The 24,147-nt window shown below is 39.1% G+C and overlaps 2 protein-coding genes across 5 annotated transcripts in view; one reads left to right on the forward strand and one right to left on the reverse strand.

The window, feature by feature from the left end:
• Positions 1-1,783: 1,783 nt before the first annotated feature.
• On the reverse strand, positions 1,784-6,359 carry TRMT10C (tRNA methyltransferase 10 homolog C (S. cerevisiae)). 2 transcript variants are annotated; one of them, XM_012729878.1, is made up of 3 exons: positions 6,205-6,359; positions 4,416-4,542; positions 1,784-4,272 (listed from the first exon to the last, which is right to left on the reverse strand). In XM_012729878.1, the coding sequence occupies exon 3, from the start codon at positions 4,259-4,261 to the stop codon at positions 3,002-3,004; it is 1,260 nt and encodes a 419-aa protein (XP_012585332.1). In that variant the 5' UTR covers positions 4,262-4,272; positions 4,416-4,542; positions 6,205-6,359; the 3' UTR covers positions 1,784-3,001. The 2 variants fall into 2 exon arrangements, with proteins under 2 accessions (XP_012585332.1, XP_012585338.1); XM_012729884.1 differs by lacking the exon at positions 4,416-4,542.
• Positions 6,360-16,509: 10,150 nt separating this feature from the next.
• SENP7 (SUMO1/sentrin specific peptidase 7) overlaps positions 16,510-24,147 on the forward strand; it is an 89,895-nt gene continuing 82,257 nt past the window's right edge. For 2 of the 3 annotated variants that reach the window (XM_004675247.2, XM_012734442.1), the window contains exon 1: positions 16,510-16,609. In XM_004675247.2, coding sequence (XP_004675304.2) covers positions 16,570-16,609 — 40 coding nt within the window. In that variant the 5' untranslated portion in view covers positions 16,510-16,569. The remainder of the gene's footprint in view (positions 16,610-24,147) is intronic. The other variant, XM_012734439.1, reaches the window with a different exon arrangement.

The raw sequence follows: 24,147 nt of genomic DNA on the forward strand, positions 1-24,147 counted from the left end.
AGTGCAGCACCACGAAGCTATCCACAGCCACTGCAGCTAGGCCAGGGAGGTGACCCACATGGCTGGGCAGATTTCTGTCTTGAAGGCTGCTCCCCTCAGCAGTGTACTTCATCAATCTGCCTGCTTTGCTCCCTGCTGTTTCTGGTGAAACCTCACCCCCAACACTGGCCTGTACACTAGTTCTGTATGCATATTTTAAAAAAGTTTAAAAGTAAAAGAAAAAAGAATGTCATTTAAAGGGATACAATGACTTGCATATACTAGTATAAGAAATTCTATACATTTTGAATTGTAGAGATAACTAGATAATACTTAGCATTTATGTGCCAGATACTGTGTTAAATATTTTTAGCTAAGTTATGTCTAATATCCTTCATATAGATACAGAAAACTTATTTAGAGATTAAGCAATTTATGCAACATCAGAGAGGGAGGTGGACTCCAGGGAGGACTGGTACTCAGAAGACCAGGGCGGTGGCTAATAGCCTGTTTGCCTCACTAAGTGCAGGCTCCTTGTTTCTTACCACTATGCTATTTTATCGTCAGTGTATCTCAAGCAGTTCAAGTATTAGTACACTGCCACTTAGTAGTGTCTAAACATTTGTCAGTTCTAAGTATGTAATTACTTTCTCAAGACCTTTCCTGGTCTGAGTTTAGGTTAGGAATCCCTTCTTTTTTCCATTGTACTTCCTTCTTGTTTTATTAGAGAGCCTAATTTAAAAGCTGAATCGTTAAAAAGTCAAATTTAAAAAAATATATATTTATGCTTACAAGAAGTTGGGTGCAGGCCAGAGGTGCAGGGGTGAGAGGATTCACCAGAGTAAGGAACAGATTAGGCAAATCTGCTGAAATACACTGCTGAGAGGAGCACTGGGTAAGACAGGCGAGTTCTGCTGCAACAACATTGGTCAGCATCCTGGCTAGGGAGGAAACTCCTACCACAGAGGCTGACAATACCTTGATGATGTTGCAACAATATCCCTGCAACATGAAGGAGGCCCCATCAAAGTCAAACTTAAAGGGTGAGTTTTTTGGTTTTTTTTAATATATAATAGTTTATTTTTACATCATTTTGTACATTTTTTCTTCATCTGAATTGTAATCCCCATGGGTTTCCCACCAACAAGTCACCCATGTGCCATCACCATAGCCCTGTGCACCTCCCTCCCTACCCCCATTTTTTATCCCGTTCCCCACCCCACCCCCACAAAATGTCTCTGGCATATGGCTGTTCATATTCTTATTATTTTCTCGCCTGGCCCATTATACTTCTGCTATGAGCGAAACCATCCAGTAGTTTTCTTTCTTTTTTTTTTTTTCCTGGCTTATCTCACTAAGCATGATCTTTTCCAGCTCCATCCAAGTTGCTGCAAAAGACATGTTTGGGTTTTTTTTTTTGGTTGCTGAGTAATATTCCATTGTGTTTATGTACCACATCTTTTTAATCCAGTCATCTACTTTTGGGCATTTGGGCTGCTTCCATGTTTTTCCAACTATAAATAAAGCAGCAATAAACATGGGGGTACAAGTATCTTTTTGAATCAGTGTTTTGGTGTCTTTTGGGTAGATACCTAGGAGTGGGATTGCTGGGTTGTAGGGAAGCTCCATGTTAAAGCAGTTTGAGGAACCTCCAAACAGTTTTCCATAGTGGTTGTACTAGTTTGCATTCCCACCAGCAGTGCAGGAGAGTTCCTTTTTCTCCACATCCTTACCAACATTTGTTGTTGCTAGTTGTTTGAAGATGTGCCATTCTTACTGGGGTGAGGTTGTATCTCATTGTGGTTTTAATTTGCATCTAAGAGTGAGTTGTTTTGTATAAATTTCCCTCATCTATAAAAAAATGTGCTAGCGATAGTGCATGTAAATGGCTACTAACCATTTAGCTGACTAGGGATATAGTACTGTGTAAACAGATTACATCCTGCTTTAAGAAATATACTGGATAACTTATATGATGCTAATTTTCAATTCAGAAATAAGTAATAGCTGCCCAAATGTCTCATTCCTGTGTTTTCAAGGAGACTCATTAGGTGTGAGTGGCAGAAACCCAACACAAACTGGGTAAGGCAAGAATTTATTAGAGGGATATTAGGGTATCACATGAAGTTTGAACAATCATTCAAGATAAAAGCAAATCTATGTATAACTGGAAGCAGAGATAACAGTTCAGAAATCAGTCTTATTTCTATATGTAAACTTAACTTTTCTACAGGAACCAGGCTTCCTTCATAGAAAAGGTCAATACCACAACTAATTTAAGAGCTTCCTGTCAAAAGTCCACTACCAAAAAGGGACAAAGGCTATCTTAATTCTAAAATCCAAAAATCATGGAAAACGGTTCTGACTTGTTCTCTTAAAAGTCAGATGCCCATATCTACACTTGACTCTGTCTCCTTAGGCTAATCAGCTGTAAACAGGGGAGAAAGGTCTATCGCCGCAGTCGCATTTTCCAAACTGAAAGACTGAAAAAGTAAACCTTTTTCTAAAATAAGAAATTAATTTTATCCCCCAGTTTTCATAATGTACTCATCTCCCATGATACATCAAAGGATGTCTTAAATTTCTACTTAACCAAGATTCAGGTAAACAATATACCTTAGTGCCAATGTCATACCGAGCGCTGGTCCAAATGTTACTTAATAAGTGAACAACTACCTAAAATTTAGGAGATTTTCTGTATCAATTTTATGAAAGGGTAACATGGCTAAAAATATTTAAGAAGGAAACCAGAACCTGGTACACAAAGTATTTGTTAAAAAAAGTCAAACCACTAGTACAATTGTTTAACTGGGCTCAAAAAACTTGGGTAATTCCTTTTACTAAGATTTACACTCAGTTTCTTGTCATAATAAACAAAGTAGTTTTCCATTGTTTTACAGTTATCTCACTGGGAAAAGGCATCCTTGAGTTAGTTTAGAAAAACTACCTTAAAAGAAAGAGCAAATTCCATTTGTGAAGAAACAGACTACTGAACTGTATTTTCAATCTGTTAATCTATCACTCATTCAAGCCACCTTCTTTTGGGTCTATTTAAAAAACCTTTTGGAAATGAATTAAGTGCCTTTGACTTTTTCAATTTGTTGACAAACTCATGAGAATACTGAGAAACCTCCATATAACCAGTATGTTTTCTCCTAGGAACAAACTTCAGAGCCTCTTCCCAACTACCAGTGTTTTTCAGACACAACAAAATACGCATCATTTGATCTAGGGTGAGATTTTTGGTACCACTGTCCCACTGTAAATACTTATCTAGCGGAAGGCATTCTGTTGCCAGCTTCAGTCGTTTTGCCTTGGCTAGGGATGCTCCTGGGTGCATATGCTTATCAACAAAAGATCCCACTATATAGATCTTGTCATGCTTGAAAGAAGTCATAACATTGGGAGAATCTGCAGTTAAATATATAATACTGTCCTTTGGAAAGATATCTACATAAGACTTTTCTGTTGCTGTTAAAAGTAATTTGTTCCATTTTTCTCCATAACGTTTAACTAACTCTCTATGATAAGAACCTTCTGTTTTAAGATTACAAAAATAAATATGGAAAGGATCAACATTTCTTCTGTTCCACCCTTCACTTTCTAGAAGTTGAGAAACAGTATACTGCATTTCTTTTGGATTCATATAATCATCATAAGCCATGTCAAAAACCAATGGTTGTCCAAACTGCATGGCCTGAGCCCCTTTCCAGCCCATTGCAATGTCCATATTCCTATCCCAGAGTCGTAGAAATAGAAAGTCTTGTTTATCTTCCTTGGTGCTTTCTAGTAGCCTTTCCTTTTTGGCTTTTTCATTTGCTTCTGCTTTCATTTGCTTTTTTATTTGCTTAGCTTTTTTCACTTTTTCCTTTACATATAAATATTTTAAATATTTTTTTTTTGATGATTTAGAAACACATTCCATAACAGTTTTGAGCTCTTCTTCACTGATGTACTCTGGTACTTCTCTGCCAAGCAATCGCCACATCTCAATTAATTCCCTGGTGGCAGCTAGTGGATCTTCATCCTTGCTACTTGAAACTTTTGAAACATCTTCTTGCATGCTAGACTTCATTGTAATTTTCCAACTATCCAATTCCAGCTGTTCAGGAGGTGATGTGTTTTCCGTATTAGGATAGGACACAGCTGGTATTTTGGAAGATACACATCTCTGTAGAATTGTTGAATATAAAATCCTTTTCTTCCCATGAAGGGTGAGTGGCACCAAAAGCCTAGCAAAAGGTCTTAAAAAGGTGACACTCATTTTGAGGAAAACAGGCATGTAAGAAATCCCTATAAAAGAAAACATAATCAAAAGTTAAAAAGATTTTAAAAATCTCTCATTGTATAGTAAAAATTTAAGATCCCCAAATGCAATCAATTTCTGAAACAAAATGGAATGACAGTACTTACTAGGCAAAAAGTTTAAAACTTACTTGGGTCCTTATTTTAGACATGAATTTAGATCCTTTTTAGACTTGTATCTAGGAGACTATAAAAGTTATGTATCATTCATGTGGCTGAGGTCATAATCAGTCCTATATTCTTCATGTTATACTAAGCCTAGGTACAAACACAAATATAAGATCCTTCACATAAATAGCACAAGAAGACAAATGGCAGAACAGTTACAGAAGACGGTAGCTAATTAAGAGTACTATACCAATCTCCACATTTTCAAAACAAATATAAAAGATCAACTGCTTTATAAACAAAGCAAATCATTCTTGAGTTTAGATTTGATTTTGTAGCTAATAATGTTTTTGACAAACAAAATGTCCAAAATTTAGGCCATGTAAAGCGCCACGATTTTATCCTAAAGGTCTGAATGATCACAATGATGACACTTAAAACTGTGAAAATATGCCAAATGTGAAACATAAAAAGCGTATTCAGCCTTTTATAAAAGCTACTAAAATACTTGAAAAGAAAAACTCCTACTTGGCTTCATTTACTAACTGCTCTTGGATCTTTTACCTGGCTGAACTGTGTATTGTCTCAAATGCAGTGCCCCCTTAAAGGTGGTATGTTTCTGAGTTCTATATTCTAAACACTTAAGTTTATTTTATCTCTGGTTTCAATCACCATGTATTAGAAAATATCTCAAATGCAACTGAAAATAGTCTTTCTCCTTTCTCTCCCCATTCTGGCACTGTTTTAAGGAAAGGCACTGCTATCCATACACTTCTCTTCAATCACACAGTCTTAATTGTATCTCCCTGCCTCCCAGTTTACTCTAAGCCACTTAGAACAAGTGCAAACCTGACTGAAGCAATCATATCATTCCCAATGTGTATTTCAAAGCCCTTGCTGCATGCTTTAAGTTCAAACTTATTAAAAGGACTTAAAAAGTCTGCCATAAAATCACCCTCAGCTTACCTCTTCTGTTACTACATTTCTAGCTGTTTTTCATTTCATATTTTATACAAGTATTCTTCCTATTAGTTTTTATAGCATCCTCTACCTCTCTTCCATAGTATTTATAACACTGTATTGTAGTCGCCAGCTTACTTATTTTCCCCATTGGGTAGCAATCAGGACAAGAACTGTGTTTATTTTTTAACACTGAACCCAAGGCCTGACAGTTATATGGCCAGAAATCAATCAAGTCGTTTTCTTCTTTAAAGACTTATTTTATTTCTGCATCCAAGAATTGGAGTGTAGGGCAGAGGTGTGGGGGGAGTGTGAGAGGATTCACCAGTGACAGAGTGGGGAACCGACCAGGCCAATCGACTGAAAATACACTGCTGAGGTGCATCAGGTACAACTGGAGAGGTCTATGATGCCGTGGGTCACCACCCTGGCCGGGGATAGAACTAGAGCAGCAGTGACTGCAGATAGCTACACTGTGCTGAGACTTAACCCCTTCAACTACCAGAGAGTGTTCGAATAAATAATCTAGGTCGATGCTTCTAGGTTTATTCTAGATTCCTTGGGTGCCCTCTGCCTCCAAACACTGACTTCACAAAGGTCTTTAACTGAGTTGTGTCTTGGTAACTGATAAAGGGTTTTAGGCTATTACAGAAATGCAAACTGCAGTTTTTAAAAAACGACCTTAGATACCATTTAAAAACTACTGCTCATTATTCATTATTACATCCCCGGGCTTCGTCTTATTTGTGGACCTTCTTGGCGCACGTGCTCCACTAAGGGTGTCTTATGAAGTTTCCCGAATCTTCCCAGCTCAGCACACAATGAAAGATGACAGAAAACCCATGCTCATACCAGGAATGCAGACAGTGGCTCCCGCGGGGGCTCGCGCCGCACGACTCCAGAGAGTATACAAGACACTGCAGTGAATTGCTGCCCGGCATCTGCGCTACACCACGCAGGCAGCGGTCCTACCAGCGCGCACCGATGCCGTCACTAACCTGTGACCGGAAGCCGGAAGTCCCGCCTCCCCTCCCGGCCCTGCAATATGACGTCAGACCACGAAGGGCCGCCTTCCTGCCTGTGAAGCGTCTAGGTGCATGGCAACTGGTCGGTGGTCTGTCTCAGCTGCCACTGAACCAACCAGAATGACCTACTTACCGGTTTCTTTTGCTTTTGTTTGTTGCTCATTATCTTTTTTTTTTTTTTAAAGCCTCTAATCCTCTTAACCTGTTCTCTTCGTAACTTATTTATAAGCATTTACTCACGTAGTAATACAGTAAAATGAGCTTTGATAGGTGGGTGTCATACAGCTTTAAACTCCATCCTATTATTTAGAAACCTTTTCGACAGTTTATGGCTCGTGCATGCAACATAGTAGGCAACACTAAATCACTCATTCCCTTTGCCTCATTTGGAAAGTTTAATGTGAAAGTGAAGTTAAGGCATATACCCAAAATTGATGGCCTTTGGATCAAAATCGAGCCCGCAGCTGTTTAAGCAGCACGGTGTTTTCAAGTGTTTTAGTTATTGTTGTTAAATCAAGGTACATTATTCGTTGGGGAGGGACAGTTTTTCAAGGAATGATGCTTAACAAAGGTGGACCCTTAAGACCACAAGTGAAAATTAACTCAGACCTAAATATAAGAGTGAAACTATAAAACTTCTAGAAGGAAACATAGACAAAACTTAAGCACTCTGACTTTAAAATTGGTAACAAAAATTTGACTTAAAAATTTTAAAAACTGTGCAAAGGACAAGGACACGAAATGTTTAAAAGATAAATAAGAGCCATTAGGGGAAATATTCACAAATCACACCTATAGTAAGAGATTAATATCCAGATTATACAAAGAATTCCTACAGCACAACGACAACAGAAATCAAATAATCTAAATTCAAAAGTAAGGAACTTTAGGGTGCCAGCACAAGGATATCAGGTCACTAGAAGGTGGTGCTCAACCTCCAGGCACTGATGATGACTGCCACCATGCCCCACATGCATCTAACCAGCTGCTGACCAGCAGAGACTTCATGACAGAGTGATCAGAGACATTGAGAGACAGAATCAGAAAAAAACAAAATTCGTCTTTTGGGAGAGCATTATTTTGACGGAGCAAATTGAAACAGAAAGAGAAATGTTAAAAATAAGTATTATAAAATAATTTTTAAAATAGTGTCAGTATTATAGGTTGTCCTTTTCTTGTTCTTGACCTTAAAGGGATATAACTCAATGTAGTTTTCTTTTTACTTATGAATTTTCTATTGATGAAACAGGGTGGTCCCCCAGGAAAAGATAAGGTTCCAACTTCCATGCCCTACCCAAAGGAGGGTGGAGCTGAGCAGGGAGAAGAATCTGGAAAGGAGATGGAAAAAGGTAGCAGGATGGAGAGCCAGAAAGAGACCTGAAGAGAGGCAGATGGAGCAGAGAGACACATGAAGAAGCTTATGTTGTTTCTTGGGCCTGGGTGAATTGAAACAAATGCAGGTGAAAGACACTGGGAAGATTACCAATGGCAGCTTTTATCTTGATTTTGATTTTGCTCTTTTCCTCCTAGTCTTGTCTGGCCATTTCTGACCCTTTTCTATGGGTCCCTATTGGAAGCTGCTTTAGCCTTGTGGCAGACTTTGGCCTTGCTTTGGGCCAATCCCGTTTGGGTGGACATACCCACAAGGGGATGGGTAACTTTGGTTGTCTGATTTATTTATTTATTTAAAGATTTATTTATCCATGCATGCAAGAACTGGGGTACAGGCCGGAGGTGAGGGGACCCACCAGAGACAGAGTGGGAAGCAGAACAGGCAGATTCACTGAAAAACACTGCTGTGGAGAGCAGTAGGCAGGTCAGGAGAGGTCTGCCATACCATGCTGGCTGGGGATTGAACTCATGCTGCAATGGCTGGGGACAGCTTCCTGAATGCTGAGTTTTATAATCTGTTGTGCCACAAGGGAGGACCCTGGATGTCTGATTTAGAAACTATACTGTCTTTTCTGTATTGCACACGAATAGTGTTAAAGTTCCTTTCAATGTGTTCTCTTGATGCAAGAAATGGCTGAACCTATTTAGAGCAGGCCGGTCTGGGGGTTCTGGGGCCCTATAAATTGTACTGACAAAAGACAGATTAGCAAAAGAAAAAGTTTATTAGCATGTGGTTCATATGTACAGCATGGTCACTACTCAGAGGAGTAACACCAAGAGGGTGTTACTTAAGGAACACCCTTAAGTAGTACAAGGAACTTAAGGAAAAGCAAATGACTTTTTTGAAATATAAATAGACTATTAGTAGAATAGAAGTGATAATGTTTGTTTGGGTGCATTTCTGACTTCCACTTTGAGAAGGGAAAATTACTTTTGCTTCCTGGGAGAAAACTTAAGACAAGCAAGTACTTTTGAAAAGTTCTGCTTTTAGGCAGATAGGGATTTCAGGTGTGCAATGCCTTTCTACAAAATAATTTTTAAGCCTAGGCCTCTGGTGGCTCAAGGGATTGTCTCAGCACGATGAAGCTATTTGCCACCACTGCAGTAGAAGTTTGATCCTGGCCAGGGAGCTAACCCACATAGCACAAGACTTCTGCCACAACCACTGCTCCCTTCAGCAATGTATTTCCGTATATTTGCCTGTTCTGCTCCCCACTTTGTCTCTGGTGAATCCTCTCATCCTACCTCCTCTGGCCTACACCCCAGCTCATGTATTCATAGATAAATAAAATAAATCTTTAAAAAAAATCCATGAGCCAGAGTGACATACTTGGGGGTGGCATATCCTCTTCATCTAAACCAATACCTAGCATATATTGGGAACACAGTAACTATTAACTTAGTCAATCAAGGAAGTGATGATAGTGGCTTGAGCCAGAGTAGAGGCACTAGAAATAAAATAAAGGGGAAAATTTGGAATGTATTTAAGGGGTAAAATGGATAGAAGTTGGTAACCAATGGAGACTTAAGGGTGTGAACATCTGTGTAGTTGAAGATACACAGCAAATGGGGAAAGGAGTAGATGGGATGAGGTAATTTTAGGTATTTTGGCTTTGCTCATCCTTCAGGTCAGTCAAATTATATCCCCTCTAGGGTCTATTCAGTTGGCTGCCGAAGAGAGAAAATTTTTCCTTTATACTCTGTTAATATCCTTCTTCCCTGACAGCTTGATGGCCATGAAAGACGACTTCATGGGCTGGATATTGCTTGCTACTGGACAGTTGCTGCTGAAAAGACTCTGGGACCTCTGAAAATAGCTGGCAAAGAGTCAAGATTTCACCGTGTTAGCCTCCTGGATCTCTAGCTGCAAGGGCTTGATGAAGTGAGAGTGGTGAGACATTTCTCCCTCTTCTGAAATGAAAATTGGCAGGAAATAATGGCCAGGAAATGAGTATTTTGAGTACATTGATGCTGGTTTTCATCAGTTTGGTTTGAGTGCTCTTGATTATTGATCTTTTTTTTCCTTCCAAAGAATGTCTTTGTTTTCCTTATCTGTTTTTTCTTTTGCGTTGTCAAGAGAGAATGGAAGAAGCATAACAGAGCCCCTTGTGGTTCTCCCCCCTCTTTATTTATTTATGCACATAAGAACTGGGGTACAAGTCAGAGATGCTGGGATGGGGCGGGGGTGACAGTCAGATGTACTGAAATACACTGCTGAGAGGTACAGCAAGGGAGACAGGAGAGGTCTGCTGCACCATGTGGGTCACCTCCCCGGCTGGGGATCAAACTCATGCTGCAGTGGCTGCAGATAGCTTCACAGTGCTGCACTTTAATCCCTTGTGCCACCAGGGAGGGCCCTAATTGTTCTTTCTTAATTAAAATTCTGGGAATGAACTTTACTGAATGTGAGGACTGCATCGTTTACATTTTCTTGGATGCTTACTGGATCGGGTCAAGAATGGAATAAATACAATAATGGAAATCCCACTCACTAATGAGTGGTGAATGCTGCGTTGTTTGTTTCAATTTTATTTACTTATTTTTAATTTTTTTAAATTGAAGAAAGGCATTATATAGCAATATGTTTCAGGTGCTCATCATTAAAAATTAAAGTGTTTATGTATGTACTGCATTAAGTTCACCACTAAGACAAATTGTGTCCTTTGCCACACTGAAGCAAGCCCTTTGATCCCGTTTGCCTGCCACCCCCCTTCTTTCTGGAAAACACTAATTGATCTTATCTTCAAAAAGGTGATTTTTGTTTAATTTAGTACATCTGTTTGTTTTCTATGTATATCACACAAGTGAATTCTCAGAGTGTCTTTCTTCATCTGACTTATTTCACTAAATGTAATACTCTATGTTCATCTATGTTGTTACAAAAGGTAGTATATTATCTTTTTTTTAATAGATGAGTGCTATCCCATTGTAGATTGTATCCCATTGTAGATCTTCTTTTATCAATCATCTGCTGATGGCCACTTAAGTTGTTTACAGCTCTCAGCTATTGTAAAATAATGTTGCAATAAGCATGAAGGTCTTTATGTCACTTCTTTATGTAGCCAAGCAAATACAACCCATTACTCATGTTTTAAATATAAACAATAATATGGGCATCCCCGATGGCATAGGGGTTAACTCTCAGCACTATGAAGCCTATGGCAGCCACTACAAGAGATCAATGGGGGGCGGGGGAGTGACCCACAAGGTGCAGCAGACCTCTCCTGTTTTGCCCACTGCTCCCCTCAGCAGTGGATTTCAGTCAATCTGCCTGTTTGGCTCTCCACTCTTTCTGGTGAATCCTCTCACTCCCTCCACCCCTCAATACCCCTACACTTCTAGCCTGCACCCTAACTCTTGTATGTATAAATAAGTAAAATAAATCTTTTTTTTTTAAAGATTTATTTATTTATTCATACAGAACTGGGGTACAGGCCAGAGATACGGAGGGTCAGAGGATTCACCAGAGACAGAGCGGGAAGCAGAACAGGCAGATCGATGAAGTACACTGCTGAGGGGAGCAGCGGGAGGGTCAGGAGAGGTCTGCCACGCCATGTGGTCACCTCCGGGGCAGGCGGGGATCGAACTCATGCGGAAGTGGCTTTAGTTTCTCAGTGCAGTGCTTTAACCCGCTGCGCCACCAGGGAGGGCCAAATAAATCTTTTTTTAAAAGATAAACAATGACTCCCAAGTAAGAAAACTGGACAGTATCTTTTATTATACATAAGTTGACCCTATCTTGCCTGTGTCTATGTGGTATTTCTTTTCTTGTTCTCCTTTTTTCAATAAACTTGCCAAGTGCTGATGAATGGGGGGATGGGGGGGAGTTTGGAGTTTGCCTTTACCATGGTAATTGGGGAGGCCATTGTTAGTTAACTGGCTTTATTCAGAGAAGAAACAAAATTCTTATCTTTATGACAAGAGGCAGCTTTGGAAATTGGAGCAAGTCATCTACAAAATTAGGTACCTAGTCTTTCCATAGGAACCTTAAAATAGGGGAGGTTTCTCCCTTGATGTTTATATTTAAAAAATAATGGCTGCCCAGCCCTAGAAGAAACATTTGTAAGTTGTGAGACTGGAAAGAGCTTTATTTAGCTATTTGAAAGATTTACATATATTGGATTAGGAAAAGGAAAGAAATTCTTAAAGAAATGGGAAGAGGGGAGTCTCTTCCTTTATTTTCAACAGGAAGAATTACATCACATATTAAAGAATTGTCTTGTTTTATGTGGATGACAATTGGAATGATGGGTCTTGAAAAATGAGGCATATTGTTCTTTTACTTCAGGAGGAAAAGGTAAATATGTCACCTCATTGTGTCTTTGGGTTCATAAAATACAGGCTTACCCAGTAAAAACCTTTTGTTACTTTCCTGTGAGGGGGACTATGGGCAACATAACTTTCACCTCACCTGAGGCATATTTAAATTTGTTACCTCTTCAGTCATCTAGTCTTTTTAACGATTCTCAAAGTGTCAGCCCCAGACCAACAGCACATAATCATTTGGGAGGTAGAAATCAAGTTTTTAGGTTTCCTCTACTAATTTTACTAAGTCAGAAATTCTGGGGTGATACCCAACTATCTTTGTTTAAACAGGACCTCCAGTTTTTCTGGCTGCACTTCAAAGTTATTAAACCACTGCTGTTGAAGAAACATTAAAAAACAAGTTAGGAGATTTCCAATTAAATGGAAATGTCCTATAGCAAATTTGCAAACATGTTTTCTTTTCTCATTGAGTGTTTAGTCCAGTATTGGAAAATGACTCATAAACCTTCATGCCCTTTAATGAATGAGAACAATAACCACATTCAATTACCAATATATTTTTTTCTTTTTGTTGTAGAAAAAAAAAACAAACCTGGGATGTAGGCCAGAGGCTTAGTAGGTGAGAGGATTCACCACAGACAAATAGGGGAGCAGAACAGCTGTATCTAGCTACTGAAATACATTCCTGAGGGGGACCAGTGTGTGAACTAGGAGATTGGTGAGACAGTAGACTCCGCCCTGCCATGTGGGTCACCCTCCTGGTCAGGGATTGAATTTGAGCTGCAGAGGCTACAGACAGCCCCATTATGCTGTGTTTTAACCCATTTCATCGCCAGGGAGGGCCCTGGCACTTTCTGGATTTTTATAGAAATAGTTACTTTGGGTTTCTTTATGGTTTTTAACTCCCAAGTGTGCAGCACTTAGGAGCTATACTTTTTTTATTCTTTTATTTAAGTGATACTTAAAATGGAGTTTTTATTTTTTAAAGTCATGGTTTCATTATTAGTGCAAAGTCATCTGTATGCTATTTTATTTATTTTACATCATTCTTCATTTTTTGTACAATGTATGCTTTTTCATCTCAGTTGTAACACCCCAGTTCTTGTATACATAAATAAAAAAAAAATTAAAAAAAAAATAGTTTATGAAGATGTTCCCAGTGTTGATTCAAAGCTATTTACATTCATATTGTAAAGTCTATGGATTAGTGATGAAAAAGGGCTTTTTGCATATTTCATTAAGATCTCTTCAAAGAAATTGTTAATCGAGGGGCAATATAAAAGTTTCACTAATTTTACATTGTCATTATGTCTTGAAATTGTTAAACCATACCCACTGCTTATAACAAAAATACAATGAATACCTATTTTATCTTAAAAGATTTATTTATTTATGCATACAGAACTGGATGCAGAGGCGGTGAGAGGATTCACCAAAGACAGAGTGGGGAGCAGAAGAGGCCAATTGATGAAGTACACTGCTGAGGGGAGCAGCAGGCAGGTCAGGAGGGGTCTCCTGGGCTATGTGGATCACCTCCCTGGGGCGGGGATTGAACTCATGTTGAAGTGGCTTTAGCTTCTTAGTGCTGTACTTTAACCTGCTGCACAACCAGGGAGGGCCCTAATTTATTTTTTTTTAAGATTTTATTTATTTATGCATACATGAACTGGGGTATAAGCCAGAGGTGTAGGGAATAAGAGGATTTACCAGAGACAGAGTGGAGAACAGAACAGGTGGATTGATGCAAGACAACTGAAGGGAGCAACCAGTGAGACAGGAGGGGTCTATTGTGCCATGTGGGTCACTTCCCTGGCTGGGGATCAAACTCATGCTACATAGTGCTGTGCTTTGACCCCTTGTACCACCGGGGAGAGCCCAATGAAAACCTAAACTTAAATGCTATTTAACATTCAGTAAGAACCATATCCATTAATATCAAACCATTCCATCCTCATCTCTTCTTATAAACTATAGAGCTGCAGAATTTATCATCTCAAATAATTTTATATTCATTATGTTTAATTAAAAGGTTATTGATTTTTCATTAATTTGCACTACTATATAAATTTCAGGACTATCCCATCACACCTTTATATGTAGTTAAGTTTCAGTGCACATGATTTTTTTTTAAAGACTTATTATTTATACATACAGAACTGGGGTACAGGCAGAGAGGATTCACTAGGTACAGAGTGGGGAGCAGAACAGGCAGATCAACGAAGTACACTGCTGAGGGGAGCAGTGGGCAGGTCAAGAGAGGTCTGCTGCATCATGTGGGTCACCTCCCTGGCCTGGGATCAAACTAGTGTTAAGGTGGCTGTGACTAGCTTTCTAGTGCTGTGCTTTTAACACACTTCACCACTGGCAGGGCCCAGTGCACATGATTTTAACCTCTATACAGTGTGAGCTAAATCTACATAGAATGTCTTTATCCCCAGCATATTAAACAAATCATTTACCTTTTTTTGATATTATTTTTCAAACAGTGAGCTTTCATCTGAGCATCATCAAACACTATAAAACAATAGCTAATCAGTTCATCAAACACTATAAAACAATAGCTAATCGTTCAATAGTCTTTCATAAAAAAACAAAGTGAGATGATAACAAACTCTAAGAAGTAGGAACAAAATTTTTTAGTTTTATGTCTGAGGTATAGTTAACAAGCTCCAGTTCAAAGAAACACTACCTCACTAATAGCAGACATGTTATACTTACTTCAGTGGCAAGTTTAAATGTTCTGTCTGCACCGCTGAATACTTTTAACTTCCCATTCATTAACTTCTACTGTTAATCTTTAAAAATACTTAATTTTATGAAACTTTTAATTCAGCTGAAGTGGATTCAGCCTATTTACACTTACCATTTTTTTTTTTAACATTTATTTATGCATTACAGAACTGGGGTACAGGCCAGAAGGGCAGGGGCGGTGAGAGGATTCACCAGATACAGTAGGGAGCAGAACAGGCCGACTGATGAAGACCATTTTGAGGGGACCGTTTTGAGCGGGCGGGTCAGGAGAGGTCTGCAGCGCCCTGTGGATCACCTCCGGGGCTGTTGGGGATTGATCTCAGGCTGAAGTGGCTTTGGCTTTAGCTTCTTAGTGCTGTGTTTTAACCCGCTGCTCCACCAGGGAGGGCCCTACATTTAGTTTTTAATATTCCCATCTCTTACCTTCCTTTCCATCTTTTGCAGCTAATTTTCTTATATATATATTGGCTAATGAATTATGTTGATTTGAGTCTTGAACTAAATTATTCAATTTAAGTTGATTTGTAAGGAATCTTAGACTTCATATATTTTCCAGCAAACGTTTTTGTTAAACAGAAACTATAGCCTCATGGTAGTGAATGTCAATCTCTGTCAAGCTCTGCTTTTTGAGCCATTCCTTCCTTGTAAAACTGCGCCCAGCCCAATAGCCCTTAACATCTGGAGGCTTACTCACTATCTGTTGGAGCACAGCCCACACAGCAATTTAGACACACAACAAGTACCAGACTGGGCTCTAGTGGTGAGTTAGGGGAAGTGCCTCCATTGGCCCAGGTAAATTGGGGTGCAAGGTAGGGACTAATATTCAACTCATCTGTCGGTGTAGTCTCGCTTGGAACGTTCCAATATCGTTTTGCCTCTGACTACAGCGCTCTGCTAAATTTTGCTGGACTTACTTTGAATAAAGCTTACACATTTAAAATTATTCAAATATGAATATTATGGACTAGAATAGGGCAGTTTTCGCAGTTGATGGGCCATTTGAAAGGGCTTCAACACGATCATTCCAAAAGTCCTAGAGACCGAGTCGAATGAACTGTTTCCACGCACCCACTTTCATCACCATCTCAGCATTTTATATTGTCAAAGAAGGAGTTAGAGCTTATTGTTTCCTCTCGCGACCCTCCCAACACTTAAAATGTTGAGCTTAAAATTTAAAAAGATTCTATTACTCAGACATATTTTCTTCGCCTGACCTAATTTATGTCCACCTCCACTGCTAAACCGATAGCAAGGCTATTACAAATTTTGCCAGCTTCTTTGATTCTGCGTTTGAAGAAGCGATCTGAGGACAAAAACATAGGCGAGGCCGTGAGAAAAGGAATAACGCACAAGGACTACTAACATTTACGCTCATATTTCCGAGGCCACCTTTAGGGATCTCGTGACCTGGAGAAATTCCTAGTTTCTTCTCTTTAATTTCTAATCAACTTTGTCTTCAAACTCAACGAAGCTTTTGGAGATCGCGGGCTAAAACCTCGCACCCAGCTTTACTATCCAAAGGTACAGAAATATAGAAAAACACGCGTCTAAAAAAAGACTTGAGGTGTGCTAGGTGGCAGCGGGCAGAAAAAACACGTCCCAGGAAGTGATTTCCGATGGTGGTGGGAGGGGCAGCTGATTTCCGGTCTGGGGGCAGGCGACGGCTCTTGCGCAAGCGCGCTTCTCACTTTCCTGGCTTTTTCTTCCCCTCCCCCTCCCTTCTCTAGCCTGAGGGGTCTTGAGGTGACAGCGACTGCAACTGCGACTCCAGCAGCTAGAGAAGATGGACAAGGGGAAGCCTGGGCGACGGCGGTCTTCATCCGGTGAGGAAGGGTCGGAGGAGGGCTGAGCCTGTGGTCTCCTACCTTGGGCAAGTAGATGGCACCAGCGGTGACGGGTGTGCGGCCCGGAGCTGCCAGGGCTCCTGCCCCGTTTCGGGCGGGAGTGACGGGGGTTAGGGGGCGGGAGGGGGCGGAGGGGCGCGCACAATAGAAGACTCCCGGGTTCCTCCGGCCCCGCGAGTGGAAGACCCGATGTGAGCTGTCATCCGAGCTTTGGACGCTCTTCACCCCAACACCCTTTTCATTTTTTCCCTCCTCCCGCGAACACCCTGCCTGAGTCTCACAGCCCACGCATCTTCCCGGTTGGTTTGCTGTTCTCCTGCCACGCCTTCCTCGTAATTCCACCAATGTCCCAGTTTCATTTCCAGCTCCTCGGCGTCTGACCCCTTTCCTCTATTCCTTTTATTCTTGTTGTTGCCTCTTTCTCTACCGCCCCCACTAACCCCGGGCAGGTAGAAGTGGCTACAAAGAAGGAAAGGCGGGACTTGCTAATTGCCATTTCTCCTTAACCGTGCAAGTTGTCAGGTTCTTTTGAACATCCCCGCTTAATAACCTTTTTCTTTTTCAGTTTCTTTCTGCTTCTTCCAAAAGTGGCTAAAGCCGAGCTAAAGATTTGAAGCTTTGCTTTCATTGTGTGTTTATTCTCAGCGTATTTTTCTTTTTGAAATTGCTTTATGTAACTATGTTTGGTTTTAAGTACTACATCTTGGAACCACAACAGTGGAGTTACAAGACTTATGATAGAGATCGTCCCTGTCAACACGTTTCTGTCAAACGTCTCATCCATCAAAGATACCTCAGTTCATTGTGTTAAATCCTGTAGTGCTACCAAAGGAGATAAAGAAGACTGTGTCTTTAATAAGCTTACAGTAAAGTACACAAACAACACCCAATGAATCAATTGTTAGGCTTCATGCTCTTATTTCTTATTGTGCCTCTTTCCCCCCAGTCTTAATAGTTCCAATTTAATTAGGAATGCCCTTGTGGCATCTCAAACTGCCTTTGGACTTAACTGCAAAAGATAGTGAACACTATTTCTGGAACTTAGCTTGAAGCAGTTGCAACCACTGTGTGTGTGTGTATGTGTGTGTGTGTGTGTATTCTAGAGATATTACTACCTTTGATAATATATGTATGTGTACATGCTTCCAATAGTTCAGTGTTTTCGTGTACATTTCTCCCTTAAAAAATATAATTGGCCCTCCCTGGTGGCGCAGCGGGTTAAAGCACAGCACTGAGAATCTAAAGCCGCTTCCGCATGAGTTCGATTCCCGCCTGCCCCGGAGGAGACCACATGGCGTGGCAGACCTCTCCTGACCCGCCCGCTGCTCCCCTCAGCAGTGTACTTCGTTGATCTGCCTGTTCTGTTCCCCACTCTGTCTCTGGTGAAGCCTCTCACCGCCCCTGAGCCTCTGGCCTGTATCCCAGTTCTGTATGCACAAATAAATAAATCTTTAAAAAAAAAAAATATAATTGACAAGTGACGAAAATGCACATTGTTTATGTAGTGTAGTTTTGGTGCTTCCTAATGCTGAAATGTTAGGAGAAATCATGCTTCAGTTTTAGATGCAGTCTTTTTTCCAAAAAAAGCTTAATCCATTTTTGGGGGGGTGGGGGGAGGAACAATGTTACCCTTGTTCTTCAACAAACCCCGACTATCCTTATTACCTGGTTAAACAAATTTATTCCAGTTCAATTGATGCTAGTAGTTGTGGGAAGTAAATTTTGAAAATAAACTGTTAACTCCAAAAGTCGTTTTTTTTTTCCTGGTGACTTCCCTTTTGGAATTGCCCTTTCTGAAAAGTTATTATTGTTAATATATAAATAACCATTTTTAATACTATTGCCTAGCTGTTCTCAGTTTGATTTTAAGAGATGAACATTGACTTTGAAGGATGACTCAGTACTCTTTATTTAATTTTCCCAAATAAATTCTCAGGTGTAAAGCAAATAAATGATCAATAAGTTTAAAGGGATTCTGGAACTTGCATGATATTTATATGTATAAAGTTTCCATTTCATTAAGAGTGGTTGCTAACTGGAACTCACATGATTAGAAGTAAAATTTATGGTCACTGGAATTTCATAAGTCTTTAAACAGAGGAATTTGATTAATAAAACAGGAAGCATTCTAAATTAGAAATAGTTGGACTGGAGATATCAGTAGGAAGAGAAAAACAATACATAAAGTTTACTTTAAAATTTAAGAGAAATTTTCTGCACTAGTTTTCCTTAAACTTCCTCCTAAACAAGCAACAATTATGAAGAATCACATAGTGTATTTCTCGCAATTCTTTTTGTTGCTAGTAGCAGACACCCAATTCCAGCTGTCTTATCTAAACTACAAGTATTTATAAATTCATATAACTGTAGGTGTGAGATGGCTTCCAGAATGGCTACATCTGATTCAGTCACTGGTTTCAAGGTCCAGGGCCTCCAGATTCTCTGAGACCTTTTTAGGTCTGGGAAGTCGAAACTGTATTAATCATTTCAAGACATAATTGTTTTTTCTTTTTCTCCCATATGTATATAATAGAATTTTCTAGAGGCCAAATGACATGTGTTATAACAAATTGAATGTAGAAGATGATAGGGGAAATCAACTGTCTTTTTTAAAAAAAGGACTTATTTTTATTTATGCATAAAAGACGTAGGGTTTAAACCAGAGAAGAAGTAGGGTGTAAACCAGAGATGCAGGTTGGGGGGTGAGGTAAGAGGATTCACCAGAGACAGAGTGGGGAGCAGAACAGGTGGACCTACTGAAATACACTGTTGAGGGGAACACGCGGAGGAGATAGGAGAAGTCTGCTGAGCCATGTGGGCTAATTCCTTGGTGGGAGTTGAATTTATATTGCCAGTAGTGATATTTTTTGGCGCTAAGACTTTTAACCCCTATGTCACCAGGAAGGCCCCAGTACTCAACTGTCTTTTACATTAAAGACATTAAAGACTTTGCAAATATGTAAAATAATGCCATTCTTCTCAGTATTTTTTGAAAATACAGTTTTTCATAAAAAAAGGATTTAGTAATGTATTTATTTTTAAGTGAATTAATACATTTTTAGTTAAGAGAAAACATTCCCAAGTAGAACTACAAAGACTGATTACTTTTCTGAAATATGGCCATGAATCAGTAATTAAGCAGAAAACATTTCTGCAGTGAGAAGAAGAATTACAAGGTTTTTGTGCCAAAACTTATTCATGAGACGCTTAAGTCTTTTTTCAGAATACATTGAAATTTGTATTTTCAAATTACTTATAACTTCATTTAATATGAATATCTTATTTCCAGGTTAATGTGCTGTTGCACATCAAAAGCAGTAAATTAGATGGAGATACAGATTAAAAAAATATTGGCACTGAGCCTCCCTGGTGGCTCAGGTTTAGTTAAAGGCAGTGCTATCAAGCTGTTGCCAAGTCACTGTAGCATGAGTTGGTTCCTAGCCAGGGAGCTAACCCATATGGCCCAGCAGACCTGTTTTGCCTTGCCTGCTGCTTCCCGCAGCAGTGTATTTCAGTAAATCTGTCTGTTCTGCTCTGTACTCTGTCTCTGGAGAATCCTTAGCATCCCTCTACCCCACCACTGGCGCACACCCCAGTACTTGTATGCATAAATAAATAAATCTTTAAAAAGAAAATAATGGCGCTAGGAGAAGTCCACTAACAATTGAATGAAATAATAATTAGATGTATGGGAGCAAGGGAGAATGATCATGAAAGTTTAACAGTTATATTAGAGTCATAACTCGTAAGTTTCAAATGAATTTTTGAATTAAAATAGGAAGCTTCATTAATATCAGGCTTTTGACTAGTTGCTTCAGGCAATTTGTTGGAGGTCTAGGCCTTTCTAGAGCTGAGGATAAATATTTACTAAGTACTTTGACACAGAATTATACAAACAAATAATTTGTGTTAAGAATTTTATTAACTTAATAACCTTATGGCATGGTTATTATTTCTGATTTACAGATGAGGAAACTGGGATTAAAGAAGGGTAGTCAAGTTAACTAAGAAGCAGAGTCAAGATTCAAAATCTGGTCTTTCTGACTGCAAATATGTAATTTGAACCTTGTTTACTGAACCTTGTTTACTGTTGAAAAAAGTTTTCATGGACAAATAAGTGATATCCAGTTATCAGAAAATTTTAGTTATTGTAGCATTTTTCAGTCTTTGCTTTGCAAAAGAGTGACTGGGTATGCAGTATTTCTCATATTTGCCTAATTTTGAAATTATTACCCCTTTCCCCAGTTTCATCTTAACAAACTTGTGTTCCTTGATGATACACCCTTCTTTTATCCAGTAGACTTAGGTGATGTCTGTATGGTTGCATTATATATATAATGTTCCACAATGTAAGTCAGAGCAGAATCAACAGCTAATCATGGTAAAATCATATCATCTGTAGAAATACTGACGCCACTGGAATGGACAGAATTACTTATAGAAAGAATATAGAGTAAGAAGTCTCTTGAATAAAATATGTTTAATTTCGAAGTACGAAGAGAGATTGACAAACAGGCTAGTTAGAAACATGGCAGATTTGGGAAGCAAGGAAAAAGAATGAAAAGCAGTGTAAATTGGAGAGATTAAGTAAATACTAGGCTATTGGATCTGACAATTAGCAGGTCACTTTTACCAGTGGTAACAGTGGTTTTAGTAGAGTAGTAGGGACGAAACCCAGATTTTCCTTTTCTCCAGTAGGAAATCAGGTAGAAGTTTGTTTTCCTTTTTTTCTTTAAGACCACCAGGGACTTAATTCAGGCTGGTAAGAAGTAGAAAGGGGGTCAGTAAGTAGAAAGGATATTAAGTAAGAAAGAATTGGAGTGAGGTCCCAGAAGTAATGTAAAGGATGAAATCAAAAGACAATTCACAGTGAGATGGATGAAGGTAGAAATGAATTAAGAAGTTAATGCAGTTGTTGCTTCTAAGTGAAATGTAAGGTGAAAAGCATCTTTGTTTTTGGTATTTTTTATTGAGGTAACATTGGCTTACAACACTGTATGATTTAGAGGTAATAGGTTGACATATCTTCAGATACATTTTATCTCACTCTACCCACCATCAAGTCACCGGTGGTCCTCCACTATAATCCAGTGGATTCCTCTCTCCCTTTTACTCCACTCATACCTTCTCCCTCTAGTAGCCTCAATTCTATAGTCAGATTTCTAGGGTTTTGGTTTTTTCTGTTCCCTTTTTCCCCTCTATATTGCAAATAAGTAAAATACATGGTATTGGACTTTCTCCTTCTGCTTTTACTTAAAGCACCTTTTGAGATAGACTTTCACTTGGTGTTGGGAACTCAAAATACCTTAGGAGGTCAGTTATGGAGGGATAAGGAAACAGAACTATTAATACTTTTGAAAGTCATTCATTGTTAAGCATGAGTTTGTAGCAGTAATATTTGTCATTATACTTATGTGACTTTCTTTAATAGTGCTAAGGTGTCCAAAAATTTGAAAAAAAAAAAAGAAAGAAATTGATTTTACTTAGGATTTATTTATTTAAAGATTTATTTTATTTATTTATATAAGAACTGAAGTGTAGGCCAGAGGTGTGGGGTAGGAGTGGGGTAAGAGGACTCACCATTGTCTAGACTCATGGAGCACATGTTGAAGTGGCTGGCAATAGCTTGATAGCACTGAGACTTTAACCCCTGCACCAACAGGGAGGCCCTTCACTTAAGATTTAAAGGGTCTGGCTAGAGGTGGAGACAAAAATATTGGTTCAGAGTGAGTGAAGAAATAAGAAGTGTGGAGGAGGGACACTTCTGTTAGATTGAAAAAATCCCATATTTGAAAACTGGAGAAATGTAACACTGTTTCTTAAGTCCATTCATGAATATGTGTTGAACTTTATTGAGTTAAAGTAAATGACTCCACAGTAATCAGTGAATTAATTTGTCGAAGTTTTAGTGCTTTGGAATGATGGTAACTGTTAGTGATAGAGAGGATAACTGAATTGAGATGCAGAGAATTGGTGAGGGTTTCGTGTTAGTGTAAGGCAATCACAAATATGGGGTGGTAGTATATCCAATTTATTGAACTTTTGTTCTTTGTTTTTTAAAGATTTTAATTATACATACAAGAACTGGGGACTAGGCCAGAGGTCCAGGGGGTGAGAGGATTTCACCAGATATGGAGTAGGGAGCAGAACAGGCAGACAAACTGAAATACACTGCTGAGGGGAGCAGTAGGGGAGATGGGAGAGGTCTGCTGTGCCATGTGGGTCACCTCCCTGGCAGAGGATTGAACTCCTGATGCAATGGCTAGTGATAGCTTGAAAGTGCTGAGACTTTAACCCCTACACCACCAAGGAGGCCCCCAATTTATTGGATCTTAAAAGGAAGAATTACTCCAATAAAGATACAGTATTAATTGGAAGTAAGGTAGTGTGAAGGGATTATTTTAAAATTTTTATTGAGATAACATTGGTTTGTAACATTGTGTATGATTTAGAGGTATAAAATCCCCCTCTTCAGGTGTTGTTACCACTCCACACCCTCCACCAAGAATCCCGTAGTCCTCTGCTATAGTCCACTGTGCTCTCTACCCCCTTATGGTCCCTTCCCTTCTCCGGCTCCATCTTGTAGCCTTAGTTTCTAGGGTTTGCTTTTGGTTTGGATTTACTGATTGTTTATTTCACTATATTGTAGTATTAGTGATACCACTAGCTATTTGTCTTTGAGAAGGAGTATCTGCTCCTGGTTTTATGAGTAGGAGAAGAAACTTCTTGAGAGTCTCAAAAGTAGTGTCATCAGTAGAAAGCTAGGATTCATTCAGATTAAGGTGGAGGGCAATGTTCAAGGAAGAGATTCAGGATTTCAATAAACTACTGAATCTGGAAAGGAATTTTGTGGGCTAGGGTGGATTACACTAGATTAAAGGGTAGAGTTGAATTAAGAGATGAAACTGGCAAGGTTGTAGGGTGTAAAAATTGACCTCTGGAGCGGTGAATGTGATTCCCAACATGATGATGAAAGCAGAGGATTAGGAAGTATATTAGAAGGACTTGAAAATCCAGGGAATGGGTTTTGGATAGGATTGAATAGCTCCGGCTGTCTGGACTGAAACTTTAATTATAAATGGTGCTGTCTTAAACCTACCTCCCACATGGATAATTCATATGGTCTTCAATAATTTAGGAAGCTAACTAAAGTAGACTGCTTCATCCTGGTTTACATATGCCTATATTGATAATTCAGCTCTTGGCTCTACCTCCCACTGATCTTTTACATGTTACTGCTATCTAAAATTTACTTATTAAAACTTACTTCACAGCCCAGTTCAATAAGAACTATATCCTATTTAACTCAAATTTAAATTAAGTACCTCTCTGAATTTGGAATTTTGTGCCTTTTACATGATATTTCTCAAATTATATTATATATTCTAGCTTGCTGAATTGTTTTAATCTCTGCTGTTATTAAGTGCATAATATCTATTGCCATTATTAACTGCTACTAATCTGTGATAGGGACTGTCTTACTCATCTTCTATCCCTGTAGCATCCAGCATGCCATG

Source organism: Condylura cristata, unplaced genomic scaffold, assembly GCF_000260355.1.
Source record: "Condylura cristata isolate star-nosed mole 26May11 unplaced genomic scaffold, ConCri1.0 scaffold00003, whole genome shotgun sequence".
NCBI classification, from domain to species: domain Eukaryota; kingdom Metazoa; phylum Chordata; class Mammalia; order Eulipotyphla; family Talpidae; genus Condylura; species Condylura cristata.

Bases quoted from the DNA above. Each gene is read 5' to 3' on its own strand.
- TRMT10C (XM_012729884.1), bottom strand. From the start codon at position 4,261: ATGCCTGTTTTCCTCAAAATGAGTGTCACCTTTTTAAGACCTTTTGCT.